This window comes from Bos mutus, chromosome 1 (genome assembly GCF_027580195.1).
Source record: "Bos mutus isolate GX-2022 chromosome 1, NWIPB_WYAK_1.1, whole genome shotgun sequence".
NCBI classification, from domain to species: domain Eukaryota; kingdom Metazoa; phylum Chordata; class Mammalia; order Artiodactyla; family Bovidae; genus Bos; species Bos mutus.
Window position 1 is genome coordinate 139,625,672 of NC_091617.1, and position 18,157 is coordinate 139,643,828.

The 18,157-nt window shown below is 40.8% G+C and overlaps 1 protein-coding gene across 1 annotated transcript in view; it reads right to left on the reverse strand.

The window, feature by feature from the left end:
* Window positions 1–15,594, reverse strand: part of DSCAM (DS cell adhesion molecule) — a 692,286-nt gene extending 676,692 nt beyond the window's left edge. Inside the window, exons 1-2 of the mRNA XM_070363231.1 lie at window positions 15,582–15,594; window positions 14,296–14,613 (exon numbers count right to left, since the gene is read on the reverse strand). Coding sequence (XP_070219332.1) covers window positions 14,296–14,613; window positions 15,582–15,594 — 331 coding nt within the window. The remainder of the gene's footprint in view (window positions 1–14,295; window positions 14,614–15,581) is intronic.
* Between the last annotated feature and the right edge of the window lie 2,563 nt (window positions 15,595–18,157).

Here is an 18,157-nt window from a genome sequence, read left to right on the forward strand (position 1 = left end):
TCCATGGACAGAGGAGCCTGGCAGGCTATAGTCAATGGGTTCACAAGGAGATGGATATCACTTAGTGACTGAACAACATTAATAAAATATAAAATGCTTTCTTCTATGGTCTTGCTCTCACCTTTTTTTTTTCAACTTACTTTGCACTCACTGTGATGCAGGGCTCACTGATGGTCAAGTGAAGATCCTTACAGGCTCCTAGAGCCCACTCCATGACTCAGCATGCACAGCCCACCAGCTGCAGAGCCAGCTTCCTGCCAGTTGCTGGGTTGAGGTACCATGTCACAGCCAGGGATAAGAAAGGTAATCTCCCCTTCCCATACACATGGTGCCCCAACCCAGAGTGGAAAAGTGATGCCTAAGGGACTGCAATCTCAGTGTCTGGACACTCTTGGTTTCTGGATGGGAGGTGGACAAGAGGCTCACCCTCAGCGAGTTACTTGCTAATGCACTGTGGTGCTGCCAGCTGGGGCAGAGACAGGCTCCATCACACTGCAGAGTGTATGCACTCACTCCACCCACACTTGCCCAGGCCTCCACCAGGAGGCAGAATTCCAGTGTTTGCTGGACAGGGCAATGAGAAAGAGGCTGGGAAGGGCTCAGGGTACCAGGGATCACAGGGGCAGCAGTGGTCATTGGGTGTGGCTAGGGAGGTGGAGGCAAAATGGGGATTGGGGCACCAAGAACTTCAGGAGAGGTGGCTGAGAACCCATCCCAGGGGGTGGCGAGGAGTGGGACCCTACAAGAGCTGAAACACAGCTCAAACTCCCTACAAGCCTCAGGAGCATGTCCCATGGCCCAAAAACATTTCCCCAGAAAAGACAAATGGAAAGAGAAAAACATTTATATTTCAAGACAGCAACAGCAGAGCTTTAAGCTTGAGGACAAGGCCCTCATCACTGGGCCCTGTGTGGCTGGCCCCATCCCATGAAGTCAGACCCGATCCCAATATGTCTATGAAGGAATCAAGGTGGGGGAAGATGGGATAGAGGGGATTAAGGAGAAAGTTTGGAGAACTGGACATTGCCAAGGAAGGCAGGTCCTTTCCTGAAGGATGGATTCTGACTGTTCCTAACCCCCTTGATCCCTAGGTCTGAAGAGGCAAAACATAAACAAATGCCCCTGTGTTGGATTTCTTGGGAACACCAGAGGATTTGGGCAGTTAGAAGGGCTTGTGCCTGATGTCTTTCCTGTCGGGAAATGGTTATCAGAGGTACAATGTAACCTTAAGGCACTGCATCACTTTCATTGAAATTGTTATTTTTTTATTTTCTATTTTGTAGCTGATTACATAAATTGGGAGATGCCTCAAATTATCAGTTACATATAGAACACACCCTCATGTCAAGCAGTGCTCAGCGACTAAGGAAATCCCCACACTGTATAGAATAATTAGCTGAAGAAAAGAAGGAAATTCACTTGACAGAACAACTAGAAGAAAACAGTCAGACTGTGCATGGGTCTGAAAATGACTAACGGTGACAGGAGTCTAGGGAATCGGGGAAGCTGAGCCTTGGGGTGGCCCTGAAGGACCAGAGGGACTTAGGAGGCAGAGAGGAAACAGGGAGCAAAGAAAAGGTGAGAATGAGCACAAAATATTCTGGAGACTGTGAGATAACAGCCCAGCGCTGTTTAGCTAAACTGCACTCCCAACCACAACCCCTGAGAACAGCCAACAACAGATTCACAGAGGCTTCTATTTCCTTCATCTGAAGATGGAAAAAACATCTACTCCACATGGTTGTGCAGCTTAGAGGACTCGGCACAATGTCTAGCACACAATCTATTTATTGAGTCTCTCTGACTGCTGGTGGGAGGAGCCTGTTTGAGCTACCTGGAGTTGAAATAGAAAACATTTTCTGAAGACATTAAGAGTTCTGGTACTTGCAAGTGGGCCTTAGGAAAAGTACCACAACCTGAATCTCTTTGATGCAGACTTCATCTTTCTTTTTTCCCACAAATAGTCTTCCTCTCCTTTTCTGGGTCACATGAATGATGAAAAGTTATCTACCCCACATTCTCAAAATCTCTCAAGTTTTCAGTTTCAATTTCAGAGGACACAGGAACTAATAGACTAACTTGGTGAACTGCCCTCTCTTAGTACAATCATCTGTTACCAGGGATCCTGGACCATTTTCTATAAGGAGGATGCAAGAGACAATTAAGGGGGTTATTGTGGGCTGGGCAGAGAGGTATAGAGATGCCCACCATATAAGCAGTTATTACTAGCTACTGTTACGTGAACATCAAGACAACTCTAATATGTCAGAAATGTGCTATCACTGTCCTTTTATTAAAACAACTTTGTATGAAATAACTGACATTCAGCAAGGTGCAGAGGGGCTTCCCTGGTCGCTCAGTGGTAAAGAATCTGCCTATAATGTAGGAGACTCAGGTTCAACCCCTAGGTTGGGAAGATCCCCAGGAGGAGGACATGGCATCCCACTGCAGTACTCTTGTCTGGAGAATCCCACAGACTGAGGAGCCTGGTGGGCTACAATCCATAGGATGGTAAACAGTCAGACACGACTGAAGCAACTGAGCACACACACAGGCTGCACGTTTGTTGATGTTTTACCATACGTACGTACCTACAAAGTCACCACCGTAACCAAGACAAAAGCAAATCCATCATCCAAAAGTTGACTTATTCTCCTATGTAATCCCCCCTTCCCATCCTCTTTACAGGCAGACATTATTAAAGATTAGTCTGCATGTTTTAAGAATTTTATGTAAACGGAATCATATAGGACATATTTTCTCACCTGGCTTCTTCTATTCAGTATAACTATTTTGAGATTCCTCCTTGCTACTGTCTTATGAATAATTCATTCTTTTGCATTCCCTTGTGTGGACAAATAACAATTTGGTTGTTTATTTATCAAATAAGGCTGCTGTGAACATTCTTTCAAAACTCTTTGTGTGAAGATATGCTTTGGGGAAATACCTGAGTATCAAATGGATGGGATATATATAACAGCTTTGAAGAAACTATCAAATTGCTATTCCAAAGAGACTGTATTATTCACACTCCGACCATGAGTTTCTGATAGAGCTAGGTGCTGTGTATTCTCACTAACACTTGGTCTGGTCATTGTTTTTAATTGTAAATATACAGTTCAGTTCAGTCACTCAGTTGTATCTGACTCTGCAACCCCATGAATCGCAGCACGCCAGGCCTCCCTGTCCATCACCAACTCCTGGAGTTCACTCAGACTCACGTCCATCGAGCCAATGATGCCATCCAGCCATCTCATCCTCTGTCGTCCCCTTCTCCTCCTGCCCCCAATCCCTCCCAGCATTGGAGTCTTTTCCAATGAGTCAACACTTCGCATGAGGTGGCCAAAGTACTGGAGTTTCAGCTTCAGCATCATTCCTTCCAAAGAAATCCCAGGGCTGATCTCCTTCAGAATGGACTGGTTGGATCTCCTTGCAGTCCAAGGGATTCTCAAGAGTCTTCTCCAACACCACAGTTCAAAAGTATCAATTCTTCGGCACTCAGCCTTCTTCACAGTCCAAACTCTCACATCCATACATGACCACAGGAAAAACCATAGCCTTGACTAGATGAACCTTTGTTGGCAAAGTAATGTCTCTGCTTTTGAATATGCTATCTAGGTTAGTCATAACTTTCTTCCAAGGAGTAAGCATCTTTAAATTTCATGGCCGCAGTCACCATCTGCAGTGATTTTGGAGCCCAAAAAAAGAAAGTCTGACACTGTTCCCACTGTTTCCCCATCTATTTCCCATGAAGTGATGGGACCAGATGCCATGATCTTCGTTTTCTGAATGCTGAGCTTTAAGCCAACTTTTTCACTCTCCACTTTCACTTTCATCAAGAGGCTTTTTAGTTCCTCTTCACTTTCTGCCATAAGGGTAGTGTCATCTGCATATCTGAGGTTATTGATATTTCTCCCAGCAATCTTGATTCCAGCTTGTGTTTCTTCCAGTCCAGCGTTTCTCATGATGTACTCTGCATATAAGTTAAATAAGCAGGGTGACAATATACAGCTTTGACAATCTCCTTTTCCTATTTGGAACCAATCTGTTGTTCCATGTCCTGTTCTAACTGTTGCTTCCTGACCTGCATACAGATTTCTCAAGAGGCAGGTCAGGTGGTCTGGTATTCCCATCTCTTTCAGAATTTTCCACATTTTACTGTGATCCACACAGTCAAAGGCTTTGGGATAGTCAATAAAGCAGAAATAGATGTTTTTCTGGAACTCTCTTGCTTCTTCCATGATCCAGCGGATGTTGGCAATTTGATCTCTGGTTCCTCTGCCTTTTCTAAAACCAGCTTGAACATCAGGAAGTTCACGGTTCACATATTGCTGAAGCCTGGCTTGGAGAATTTTGAGTATGACTTTACTAGCATGTGAGATGAGTGCAATTGTGCGGTAGTTTGAGCATTCTTTGGCTTTGCCTTTCTTTGGGATTGGAATGAAAACTGAACTTTTCCAGTCCTGTGGCCACTGCTGAGTTTCCCAAATTTGATGGCATAGTTAGTGCAGCATTTTCACAGCATCATCTTTCAGGATTTGAAATAACTAAACTGGAATTCCATCACCTCCACTAGCTTTGTTCGTAGTGATGCTTTCTAAGGCCCACTTGACTTCACATTCCAGGATGTCTGGCTCTAGGTCAGTGATCACACCATCGTGATTATCTGGGTCGTGAAGATCTTTTTTGTACAGTTCTTCTGCGTATCCTTGCCACCTCTTCTTAATATCTTCTGCTTCTGTTAGGTCCATACCATTTATGTCGTTTATCGAGCCCATCTTTGCATGAAATGTTCCCTTGGTATCTCTAATTTTCTTGAAGAGATCTCTAGTCTTTCCCACTCTGTTGTTTTCCTCTATTTCTTTGCATTGATCACTGAGGAAGGCTTTCTTATCTCTTCTTGCTATTCTTCGGAACTCTGCATTCAGATGCTTATATCTTTCCTTTTCTCCTTTGCTTTTCACTTCTCTTCTTTTCACAGCTATTTGTAAGGGCCTCCTCAGACAGCCATTTTTCTTTTTGCATTTCTTTTCCATGGGGATGGTCTTGATCCCTGTCTCCTGTACAATGTCACGAACCTCATTCCATAGTTCATCAGGCACTCTATCTATCATATCTAGGCCCTTAAATCTATTTGTCACTTCCACTGTATAATCATAAGGGATTTGATTTAGGTCATACCTGAATGGTCTAGTGGTTTTCCCTACTTTCTTCAATTTAAGTCTGAATTTGGTAATAAGGAGTTCATGATCTGAGCCACAGTCAGCTCCCAGTCTTGTTTTTGTTGACTGTATAGGGCTTCTCCATCTTTGGCTGCAAAGAATATAATCAATCTGATTTCAGTGTTGACCATCTGGTGATGTCCATGTGTAGAGTCTTCTCTTGTGTTGTTGGAAGAGGGTGTTTGCTATGACCAGTGCATTTTCTTGGCAAAACTCTATTAGTCTTTGCCCTGCTTCATTCTGTATTCCAAGGCAAAATTTGCCTGTCACTCCAGGTGTTTCTTGACTTCCTACTTTTGCATTCCAGTCCCCTATAACAAAAAGGACATCTTTTTTGGGTGTTAGTTCTAAAAGGTCTTTTAGGTCTTCATAGAACTGTTCAACTTCAGCTTCTTCAGCATTACTGGTTGGGGCATAGACTTGGATTACTGTGATATTGAATGGTTTGCCTTGGAAACGAACAGAGATCATTCTGTCATTTTTGAGATTGCATCCAAGTACTGCATTTCAGACTCTTTTGTTGACCATGATGGCCACTCCATTTCTTCTGAGGGATTCCTGCCTGCAGTAGTAGATATAATGGTCATCTGAGTTAAATTCACCCATCCCAGTCCATTTTAGTTTGCTGATTCCTAGAATGTCGATGTTCACTCTTGCCATCTATTGTTTGACCACTTTCAATTTGCCTTGATTCATGGACCTGACATTTCAGGTTCCTGTGCAATATTGCTCTTTACAGCATCGGACCTTGCTTCTATCACCAGTCACATCCACAACTGGGTATTGTTTTTGCTTCGGCTCCATCCCTTCATTCTTTCTGGAGTTATTTCTCCACTGATCTCCAGTAGCATATTGGGCACTTACCAACCTGGGGAGTTCCTCTTTCAGTATCCTATCATTTTGCCTTTTCATACTGTTCATGGGGTTCTCAAGGCAAGAATACTGAAATGGTTTGCCATTCCCTTCTCCAGTGGACCACATTCTGTCAGATCTCTCCACCATGACCCGCCCGTCTTGGGTTGCCCCACGGGCATGGCTTAGTTTCATTGAGTTAGACAAGGCTGTGGTCCTAGTGTGATTAGATTGACTAGTTTTCTGTGAGTATGGTTTCAGTGTGTCTGCCCTCTGATGCCCTATATGGGGGGTCCCCAACATCTGGAATACAGAGCAGAGCCTCCTATCAGGTCGGCCGTGTCATTAGATTAGATATAAAGTGCAGAATAAATGTAATGTGCGTGAGTCATCTCAACTACCTCTTCTAGGTCCTTTGAAATGTCAACAAAAATTTTAGAATCAACTCATTAATTTATATTTGTTATAAAGAAAGGCTACTGGGTTTTCACTTGGGTTGTATTGACTCTATAGATCATTTTGGAGAGAAGGGACATTTAACAATACCATATTCTCTACCTCAAGAAAGAAAAAACAGCTTTTGCTCTCCTTTCTCTTCTCTCAGAACTATTTTGTATTTCGTGTGTCTTTCACACTTTACATCATGCTTATTCCTAAGCATTGCTAGGTTTTAGATGGTATTATACAGAACATTTTTTTTTCTATTTGCAATCTGACTGTGTTTTGTGTGTTTGTGTGGGTGTTGGTCTTGTATAGCACCATACTGATGAACTAATTCACTTACTGTTTCCAGTAAGATGCTGCACTCAATATGCCAGCAAATTTGGAAAACTCAGCAGAGGCCACAGGACAGGAAAAGGTCAGTTTTCATTCCAATCCCAAAGAAAGGCAATGCCAAGGAATGCTCAAACTACCGCAAAATTGCACTCATCTCACATGTTTGATGAAAGTAATACTCAAAATTCTCCAAGCCAAGTGTCAACAGTAGTGAACTGTGAGCTTTCAGATGTTCATGCTGGATGTAGAAAAGGCAGAGGAACCAGAGATCAAATTGCCAACATCTGTTTAATCATCAAAAAAGCAAGAGAGTTCCAGAAAAATATCTACTTCTGCTTCATTGACTATGCTAAAGCCCTTGACTGTGTGGATCACAATAAGCTGGAAAATTCTTAAAGAGATGGGAATACCAGACCACCTTACCTGCCTCCTGAGAAATCTGTAAGCAGGTCAAGAAGCAACAGTGAAAAGTGGACATGGAAAAATGGACTGTTTCTAAATTGGGAAAGGAGTACATTAAGGCTGTATATTGTCACCCTGATTATTTAACTTCTATGCAGAGTACATCATGTGAAATGCTGGGCTGGATAAAGTTCAAGCTGGAATCAAGATTGTCGTGAGAAATATCAATAACCTCAGATATGCAGATGACACCACCCTTATGGCAGAGAGCAAAAAGGAACTAGAGAGCCTCTTGATGAAAGTGAAAGAAGAGGGTGAAAAAGCTGGCTTAAAACTCAACATTCAGAAACAAAGATTATGGCATCTGGTCCCATCACTTCATGGGAAATAATGGAAACAGTGAGAGAATATTTTATTGGGCTCCAAAATCATTGCAAATGGTGACTGCAGTCATGAAATTAAAAGATTCTTGTTCCTTGGAAGAAAATCTATGACCAACCTAGATAGCATATTAAAAAGCAGAGACATTACTTTGTCAACAAAGGTCCATCTAGTCAAAGCTACGGTTTTTCTGTTAGTCATGTATGGATGTGAGAATTGGACCATAAAGAAGGCTGAGCGCCAAAGAATTGATGCTTTTGAACTCTGGTGTTGGAGAAGACTCTTGAGAGTCCCTTGGACTGCAAGGAGATCAAACCTGTCAGTCCTAAAGGAAATCAACCCTGAATATTCATTGGAAGGACTGATGCTAAAGCTAAAGCTCCAATGCTTTGGCCATTAGATGCAAAGAACTGACTCATTAGAAAAGACCCTGATGCTTGAAAGATTGAAGACAAGAGAAGAAGGGGATGACAGGGGATGAGATGGTTGGGTGGCATCACCAACTTGATGGACATGAGCTTGAGCAAGCTCCAGGAATTGGTGATGGACAGGGCAGCTTGGCATGCTGCAGTCCACAGGGTCACAAAGAGTTGGGCACGACTGAGTGAACTGAACTGAACTGAGCCTTATTGGTAAAGGTCATCTAATTTTTTTAATTGATTGTTAGCATCTATAAATAAAAACAGATGAACTTTTTTCTTTACAACTGGGTTGCCTTTAACCTATTTTTCCTGCCTTTTTGCACTGGCTGCAAACTTCAGTATAATAGAATTGGTGAAAGCGCACATCCTCATCCTTGAAGGAAAGCACATTATCATTCACCACTAAGTATGACATTGGCTGTGGCACGAATTTTTTACCTTTTTAAAATCGAATTTCCTTCTACTGCTAGATTTCTGGGGGTTTTTATCATAAGAGGATGCTGTATTTTGTCAATGATTTTCTGTACCTATTGAAATGTTCACATAGCTTTATTTTTAATATGTCAGTATGGTGAATTGCCTTGGTTAATATTCAAATGTGGAAACAACCTAGCATTCTGGAGATGAGCCCTTTTTAAATGTGGTTGAATTCAATTTGCTGAAATTTTGTTTAGCATTTTTACACACATATTCATGACAAATATTTACCTTTGTTTCTCTTATAATATCTTTGCCTTGTTTTAGTGTCAGGGTAATGGTGATCTCAAAAAATAATTTGGGAAGTATTCTTTCCTCTTCAAATTTCTGGAAGCATTTGCTTAGAATTTTCATTATTTCTTCCTCAAGTATTTGGTGGAATAAAGAGTTAATCCATTTTCATTGCAGGGTATCTTTCTATATTGAATTCAAATAGGGATAGGACTCTTCAGTTTATTTCTTCTTGAATGAGTTTTGGCATTTTGTTTCTTTCAAATTGTTTCTCTTTTTATTGAAGTTGTTTGATTTATTGACACTCCCATATCTTAATATTTGCTTATTATAATTTAAATGTATAGAATGATAATTATTAGAGAATACTGATTCAGTTCAGTTCAGTAGCTCAGTCATGTCCAACTCTTTGCAACCCCATGAATTGCAGCACGCCAGGCCTCCCTGTCCATCACCAACTCCCGGAGTTCATTCAAACTCATGTGCATTGAGTCGGTGATGCCATCCAGGCATCTCATCCTCTGTCGTCCCCTTCTCCTCCTGACCCAACCCCTCCCAGCATCAGGGTCTTTTCCAGTGAGTCAACTCTTTGCATGAAATGGCCAAAGTATTGGAGTTTCAGCTTGAGCATCAGTCCTTCCAATGAACACCCAGGACGGACCTCCTTTAGGATGGACTGGTTGGATCTCCTTGCAGTCCAAGGGACTCTCAAAAGTCTTCTCCAACACCACAGTTCAAAAGCATCAATTCTTCGGCACTCAGTCTTCTTCACAGTCCAACTCTCACATCCATACATGACCACTGGAAAAATTATAGCCTTGACTAGACGGATGTTTATATATATATGTATAAACATATATATATGTGTATATATATATATAAGCAATTTCTCTCATTCCTGATAATTTGTCTTTGCTCTCATTTGCTCTTCAGTCTAGTCAGCTTATCAATGTACTGATTTTATTGAACGTTCTCAAAGAAACAACATTTTGCTTCATAGATTTCCTCCATTTTATAATACATTATTTTCCACTTTTCTTTATTATTTTCTTTTTGCTTATATTGGTTTTAATGTATTCATTTTTCTGAAGTTAAGATCATTTTTTTTTAGTGATTGCTATTTGAGATCAATTTTCATTTCTAATGTAAGTTTTTAAAACTTATTTCTCCCCCTAAACATTGCTTTAGTGGCATTCCTCACATCATTAAATACTGTACTTTCATTTTTATTCAGTTCAAAATACTTTTTCATTTATCATTTGTTTTTTCCTTTGACACCATTTAGAAGTGTGTTATTTTATTATCCAAATATTTGGAGACTTCCCAGAGATCCTAGTGTTAGTGATTCTAATTTACTTCCATTGTAGTCAAAGAACATACTTTATATGACTAATATTTTTAGAAATTCATCTGAAATTTGTTTCATTCATAATATGATTTTAGTAAATATCTGTGTGTTCTTAAAGAGAATGTGTGTTGTGCTATCCTTAGATGGAATGTTCTATACTTAAATGTCAATTTGGTCAAGCTGATTAGCAGTGTCATATAAGTATTCTTTATTCTTGCTCATTTTCTGTCTTATTCTGCCAGTTATTAACAGAGGGTTATTAAAATCTCCAACTATAAATATTGATTTGCCTATTTCTTCTGGCAGCTCTAACAATTTTTACTTCATGTATTTTGAAGTTATCTCTTGGGTAAATAAAATTTATAATAGTCATACTCAATTAGCTGACCTTTTTTACATAATGGCCTTCTTTAGCCTTGGTAATATTCTTTGCTCTGAAATATGCTTTGATATTAACATAGTTACTCCAGCTTTCTTTTGATATTTTCTTTTAATTAGACTGATATGTTTCATGATTTGATTTTTGTCTGTGTGCTATCGTTGTTTCAGATAAAAGGGTAAATTTGGTCTCTGCTACTCCATTTCAGCTATAAGCAGAAGCCCCAGTCAAATGTTATTAACCACAGTCTACTAAGGAGAAGATAGTCACTAGAAATTTTTTGACTTGCCCAAGGTCATATAGCTGATTACTATTTGCTAAGGAGAAATACAGCATGGGCAGAGAAGCAGTGCTTCACATAACCCATCTGCATTTCATCCCTAGGACAAAAGGGACAAGAAAGTATTCTATGTGAAGGAGAACTAGGAGACCTGATTAAAAAGACATGATGGATGAAACTTCCCTGTTTTGTTGACAGTCAAACCTAAGTCAAAGTCACTGAAAACTGTTAAGAATAAGAATTCCTTAGACATATAAAGGAGAGATTATGAGACCATTTACCTAATAGATTATTCAAAAAAAATCCCAGTGTCAATCTAGAGGGACATTCAGACATTTAGGATGACCTGATACACAGGAAATCAGTCCTGAATATTCATTGGAAGGACTGATGCTGAAGCTGAAACTCTAATACTTTGGCCACCTGATGTGAAGAACTGACTCATTAGAAGAGACCCTGATGCTGGGAAAGATTGAAGGCAGGAGGAGAAGGGGACGACAGAGGATGAGATGGTTGGATGGCATCGCTGACTCGATGGACATGAGTTTGAGCAAGTTCATGAGTTGGTAATGGACAGGGAAGCCTGGCGTGCTGCAGTCCACAGGGTCCCAAAGAGTCGGACATGACTGAGCATCTGAACTAAACTGAACTGATCCGCAGGCAGGTCCCCCTGAGTCAGAGCTCAACCTGCTCAGATCTGCTACACAGTCATCTCTGTGGAACATACACATCCCTCCCCTGCCCTTCTGAACAGCATCTACATAAAAATGGTGACACCAGACTGTCCAACACCCAGTCAACAATCTAAAAGACTATTATAACCATTGCACATCCATGCTCAGTCATTCACTCATGTCCACCTCTTTGCAACCCCATGGACTATAGCCTGCCAGACTCTTCTGTCCTTGGGATTTCCCAGGCAAGAACATTTTAGTGGGTTTCCACTTCCTCCTCCAGGGGATACTGCTGACTCAGGGATCAAACCCATGTCTCCTGCATCTCCTGAATTAGCAGGTGTATCCTTTACCACTGTATCACCTTCTGTACCATAAATTGTTCGTAATAAGAAGCGAGAAAGGAAATCTCATTTGGACAACAAAACACCCATCTTGTAAGTTCAAACTGACCCAGACATCATGTGCTTCCGTGGCTTTAGACATCAAGAATACCAGCACACAAACAGCCATCATGTAACTCCCTGGAAGTGGGAACATAGCTTAGATGCCGGATAAGATGATGGCATTTCCATCCCTGTAAACCTACCTGGTAGTGCAAAAACAATCAGTTCTATGACAAATTTAGAAAATAGCAGTTAAAACAGAAGTAAGCATTTAATTCTTTTATCTGACAGGAAACCCAAGACAGAAATAGATTAGCACAGACAAGTATAGTTGTTTGGTTTGAAGTTCCAGATTTTACTCTAAGTGGTACTCTGTAGTTTATAAATATGTTTTTAGGACACATCATTAAACTTGTTAGCCTGCCAGGTAAAAGGCATTCACTGTGTCTCCCTGTTTGTCAGGTTTAGAAGTTTCTACACAAATTTCATTTGCTTCATTTTAATTATTTGGGATATCAACTTTTCATATCTTTGATTAAAGCCAATTTTTTCTTCCCTTCTTAAGTGCATTTTTGTGCACATCTTGGAATTCACGAGCGTGTCATGGAGATCAAAATATAGCTGGGAAATGAGTAGCTAGCAGGATGAGTCACAGTCTAATGTCTGATTGCTCACATCAAAGAGATCATATGCAGAAATTCAGAAACATTTCATATTTTGCTCATGTTATGATGTCTTCAAATCTCACCTTCACACTTGCTGCAGAAATTATTACAAAGTTCTCCCAGCTACCTGGTGTATAAGACAATCATCAAAGTCACATTCTCGTCTATTTGTCATTATGCTCTGCCAGTCTGCCATAGTATTTGAAAGGCTAGGCTTAAAAAAAAAAAAAAAACACTGCTTGCTAACTGGAGTCTAGCTGTGTGTATGTTTTTTCAGGCTTGATTATACCTATAGAATGACACAATATGTCTTGTCTGTACAACTTCTGATGTCTGTGAATGTCAGGCTGTATTCTTGGTTTGACTGGTAGCTATGGCAATTAAAAAAAAATACAGTATGATGTTGAAAGGAACATTATCAATTCAGGGTTTATTTACTGACAACATTCCAGCAACATGTGATGCAGTCAAAATTGTTAAAAGACCCTTTTGTATTTCACACGGAATATAAGAATATTAGACTAATGCTGTTTCACTGACAATAAACATTGATGCTAGGCTTTATTCCAGTTCAGTTCCTTGTCCTCTGCTCTCCCTTTGTCTTCCTTTCCTCCACCTCCACCCTCTTCCTCTGAGACAGTGCAGGGGAAGGAACAGAAAAGGGAACCGGAAACAATGACTTGGAGACACTCAAGTGTCAGTTACTGTATTGTTTGGTCAAAATACAAGGCTGGGTAATCATTTAGACTTTTGCAACTCAGTATCACTAATGTGAGTTTTAGTTCCAGCAATATAGGCACTCCAAAATCTGAAAAAGATGCTCTGACATCTCAAAGCAGCCATCAGTATCACACTGAACTGATGAAAATGTTTTCATCGATTCTTGGATGGTATTTTTTCTCTCCTCAGTTTTTTACACATACTCAGCAAATTTCATAGTGCGTGGAACACAGGCCAACTTTTTGTTACAAACTCTGACTCAAATGTATTTATTTGCCCATTGTCTGACTCCTTCATTAGGATTATGTCCACACAGACACACGCCAGGCCTTTTTTTCCGCATCTACTCCCTGTACCTGGAACAGAGCCTGATTCACTACAGGAGCTCAAGGACTATTTGTTGAGTGGCTACATTAAAATTGACCCAAGAGCTGCACAGCAAACTTAATGCCACAGAAGGATTTTCCCCACTTCCACAGTGTTTGGTGATCTATAGAAACAGAGTTGTCAGGGTTTACAAATGCATTGAACACTTTTGCATGCTAAGTTGCTTCAGTTGTGTCCAACTCTTTGTGACTCTATGGACTCTAGCCCACTGGGCTCCTCTGTCCATGGAATTCTCCAGGCAAGAATACTAGAGTTGCCATGTTCTTCTCCAGGGGATCTTCCCAACCCAGGGATCAAAACCACATCTTCTGCATTTTCCTACATTGGCAGGTGGGTTCTTTACCTGAGAATCCCAAACACTTTTGACATACTCATTATTCAAACAGCAAAATGTTGAATGATAAGAAAACTATTTCATAAAAACAAGAAGCTAAAGGTGATATTTACAGTATTTGTGTGTTTGTTTTGTTGGGAGAAAGAACCATTAATTTTTCTAGCAATTAATTAAAACTAAAACCATTAATTCCAGCGTTTTCATTTAAGGCACTCTGACATCTCAAAGCATCCATCAAAATAATGAACTAATGACAGGATTTTCACCGGTTCCCAGCTGATGGCATCTTAGTACTTATCATTGCCCACCCAGACCCCCAGCAGCACAGAAGGGATAAAGTTGGAGGAGCTGTACTCACCAGCCTTGATGTGGACATCCTGACTTCTAATTTTCCCTGAAGGATTTTCAGCTGTGCAATAGTAAGTATTATCATGGATTAAGGTACTAAAGCTTGAAGGAGGGAAGGGGAAAATCTGGAGAGTGCCGTTGGGGTGGACGTGGCGGATTCCGGGGACATCGTAGATCTCCTCGCCTGTCGCCAGGTACCATCTGAGAGACACAGGAGGGATCCCTGCTGCGGGGCAGGGCACCAGGGTCCCCGTGGTGCTCGCAAACACTACCTCTTGCAGAGATGCATTGACAAAGTAGAGGCTGGAGTGAAGGTCCTCACTGAAAACTGCAAGGAGACAACACACGAGTGTGTCAGAAAAGTGCACCTTCTGCACTCATCTTTCAACATAGAATATCAACACATCACCATGTCAACCTAGCTCAAGAGGTTATTTGGAGAAACAGTCACAAGGCTTGAGAAACAGTCACAAGGCTTGACTAAAACTTAATCATTCAAAATTGCTCAACCTACCACGGACAGAGAGGCAGCAGCTTCATTTCACAATTTGTTCACAAATTAAGTTATGGATGTGCTCAGTGGTGTCCGACTCTGCAACCCCATGGACTATAGCCCACCAATTTCCTCTGGCCATGGAATTTTTCAGGCAAGAATACTGGATTGGGTTGCCATTTCAGACTCCAGGGGGTCCTCCAGACCCAGGGATCCAACCCGTGTCTCCTGCATCTCCTGCATTGGCAGGTGGGTTCTTTACCACTTTGCCACCTGGGAAGCCCAACACAAATTAAGTCAACCTGGAACTTAAACTTTGAACAGGTGACCTTTCAGCCCCGTGTCTAGAGCCCTATTGTGTCTCCATGGTACTGACCACTATCGAATTTATTTTGGGTTTTGTATTCACTTATTGTTTGTTGACCTGTCTAGAACGTAAAGCTCATGAAACAAAGCCATAATTTGCTCACACTATTGCCTAGGGCACAGAGCAAAACAAGCCATGAGGGGTTAATAAGGAGAAGCTACGTGAGTGAATCACTAGATCCGGTTGCTAGAATCAAATTGCTCTGGTTGAAAGTATACATTGAGAACTAATTTTGAATGAAATTAGTCCAAAATTTTTAAAATTAAAATTGAAGATCTGGATGTAAAGCATTTTGGAAAGGCCAGTTGGTTTTCTGAAAATCCAATCCAATCAACAATTTTTCATTGTTATTGAAAATATGTTGCAATAATAAAGAGAACTTTGATAAAAGTATCATTCAATTCCACCAGCCTATGGCAAATTCTGTTTCACTTACTCTTCTGGTCCATCCACCTACAGCCTACAGGGTTAAACTATGTCATAATATAAACACATGAAACAGGCAGTTGTTACAGACTCTGCTTCATACTCTTAACATTATTTCATACACATAATGTCATGTTTCAGACTTCACAAGTACAGATGACTCTGAACAACACTGATTTGAACTGGGTGGGTCTCTTATACACAGGCAGTTTTCAATAGGAAATACTACAGTGTTATACCATCCTTGGTCGGTTGGATCTTTGGATACAGAGGAACTGCAGACAGAGAGAGCAGACCGTAAGTTATAGGTGTATGCACATTTTATATAAGATGATTTTCTAAACTAGTTCCCTCACTCAGCCTGCTTCAGTTGTTTCTGTTTTAATTACTACAAATAAAATGTCTTCAAAGGTTTCCAGGAATTTATTGAGAGACTACATTGTACTCATTGACAACTGTGGAGTGTTCTTTCCATGCAGCAAAAAAATCCAACTTCTAGAATCCAAAAATTAAACAAAAGATGTACAAGTGCAATGAAGACCCTCTTCTCAGACATTTATGTTTCTGGGTGGCTTTCTAAAAACAAATTCATACCCTGTCACCTGTTCACAAGAGAGTAAAGGAGCCCTGCGCTACGCTTAGTCACTCAGTCATGTCCGACTCTTTGTGACCCCAGGAACTACAGCCTGCCAGGCTCCTCTGTCCATAGGGATTCTCCAGGCAAGAATATTTAAGTGGATTGCCATGCCCTTCTCCAGGGGATCTTCCCAATCCAGGGACTGAAGCTAGGTCTCCCACATTGCAGGCAGAGTCTTTAACATTTGAGCCACCAGGGAAGCCCAAGAATATTGGAGTGGGTAGTTTATCCTTTCTCCAGAGGATCTTCCTGACCCAGGAATCAAATCAGGGTCTCCTGCATTGCAGGCAGATTCTTTGCTAGCTGAGCTACCAGGGAAGCCCAAAGAAGCCATAGATACTGAGAATTAACCTCACTGGGCAGAGATGAGAATAATATTTGCTAAGTGCCCCTGCCATGCCAGGCAATATTATGAGACTGAGGTGTTATTTCATTTACTCCTGTGTACAATAGCCCTGCCAGGTTAGACCAGGCTCTGCTCCACAGAAGATGAGGTGGAGACTCAGAGAGGTTGTCCCTGGAGCAAGGACTCAGGGTAGGAGACTGCAGAACCAGAACTCAGTCTCCATGATGAAGATTTTATTTCATTACTCAGCTGCCCTTACTGTTCAAAGGCAAATCTTGGGAAAGCTCTGTTCCTGAGATTTGCCATCCTCCACATGTGTTCCTTGGAGACCCACCTGCTTTCTCTTGGTCACTGTCACCAGCAGTAACCAGAATCTGGCCATGGTCAGTGCTGGCTATCTCTGAGCAGGCAGCAGCATGAACACCATTCATCAAGAGATGGCAGAGAAAAATACACTGTGCAAAAGTGACGGATTTACCCAAAGAGAAGACAGGAAATGGTGTTCATCAAGAAGTAACTATGTGATGGTTTTCTCTCCCAACCATACCTAAAGTCTTAACAATACTCGGTACATCAGAATATGGAAGCTATTGCTAACTAAGAAATTGGCTCAGACCAGAAGCACAGTTAATAGCTAAACATTGCAGCTTCCAACTCAAATGAAAATGCTGATAGCAGCACTGTGAGTTTGAGCTTTTTAGGAAACTGACATTACCCCAAACATATTGTTAGGAACGAGGTAACTGTCACTCTTGAGGCTAATTAATTCCACCCCAATTCTTTTCTTTCCCTACCCACATTACTCTTCTGTCAACTGAATTGTAGGTGATTCAAACCAAGTAAAATTTAGTCATATTTGAATTTACTCTTTTTTGTCATAAAAGTTGCCTTGTGAAGAATAGCAGTCTTCGAAAATGTGAATGCGTGTAAGAAATATTTCTTAATTAAATGTATATTTTCTACTATAAGCCACATTCCAAGAGGCAGCTTATGAAATTATTTAAATGACTTTGAGAAAATGCAAATTAAATGTTTAATCCTCGCAGTTAAAGAGATAAGTGACCTCTGGGGGATTACTGTCACTTCTCCTTACATTTTTTAGATATTCCACTTGAGTCTTTCTATTTCACACCACTGGGTTTAATAATGTAACACAAACTTGCTTTCTAAGATACACATCGTATGGCCACAGGCAAAAGAAAACCCAAACTACATTCCAACAGCTTTTATTTCTTTCGTCCAAGGGCCCATCCATCTGCTTAAATAGTAGTACTTTATTTATGGAGTGCTGTATGCACTTTATATACAGTAACGTTTGCTCCCTCCAATAAGGGCACAGGCAATCTCAATGTGAAGTGTGTGTGTGTGTGTGAGGGAGAGAGTGAGAGAGCGAGAGTTCTTTGAAAATAATTGCACTTTATTAGCACTCAACAAAACACTTGGCAGAATCTTGTTGTGAGATTCAAGGTATAAAATCGTGGGGTGTAAACACTAAGGGTAGTAAAGGAAGGAGCTTTGGAGAATTGTTTTTTCATTTGTAGATTTCCCATATTTTATACTGTTATAACAGATGGTATAATCAAGACTCCAGTGACAAACACAA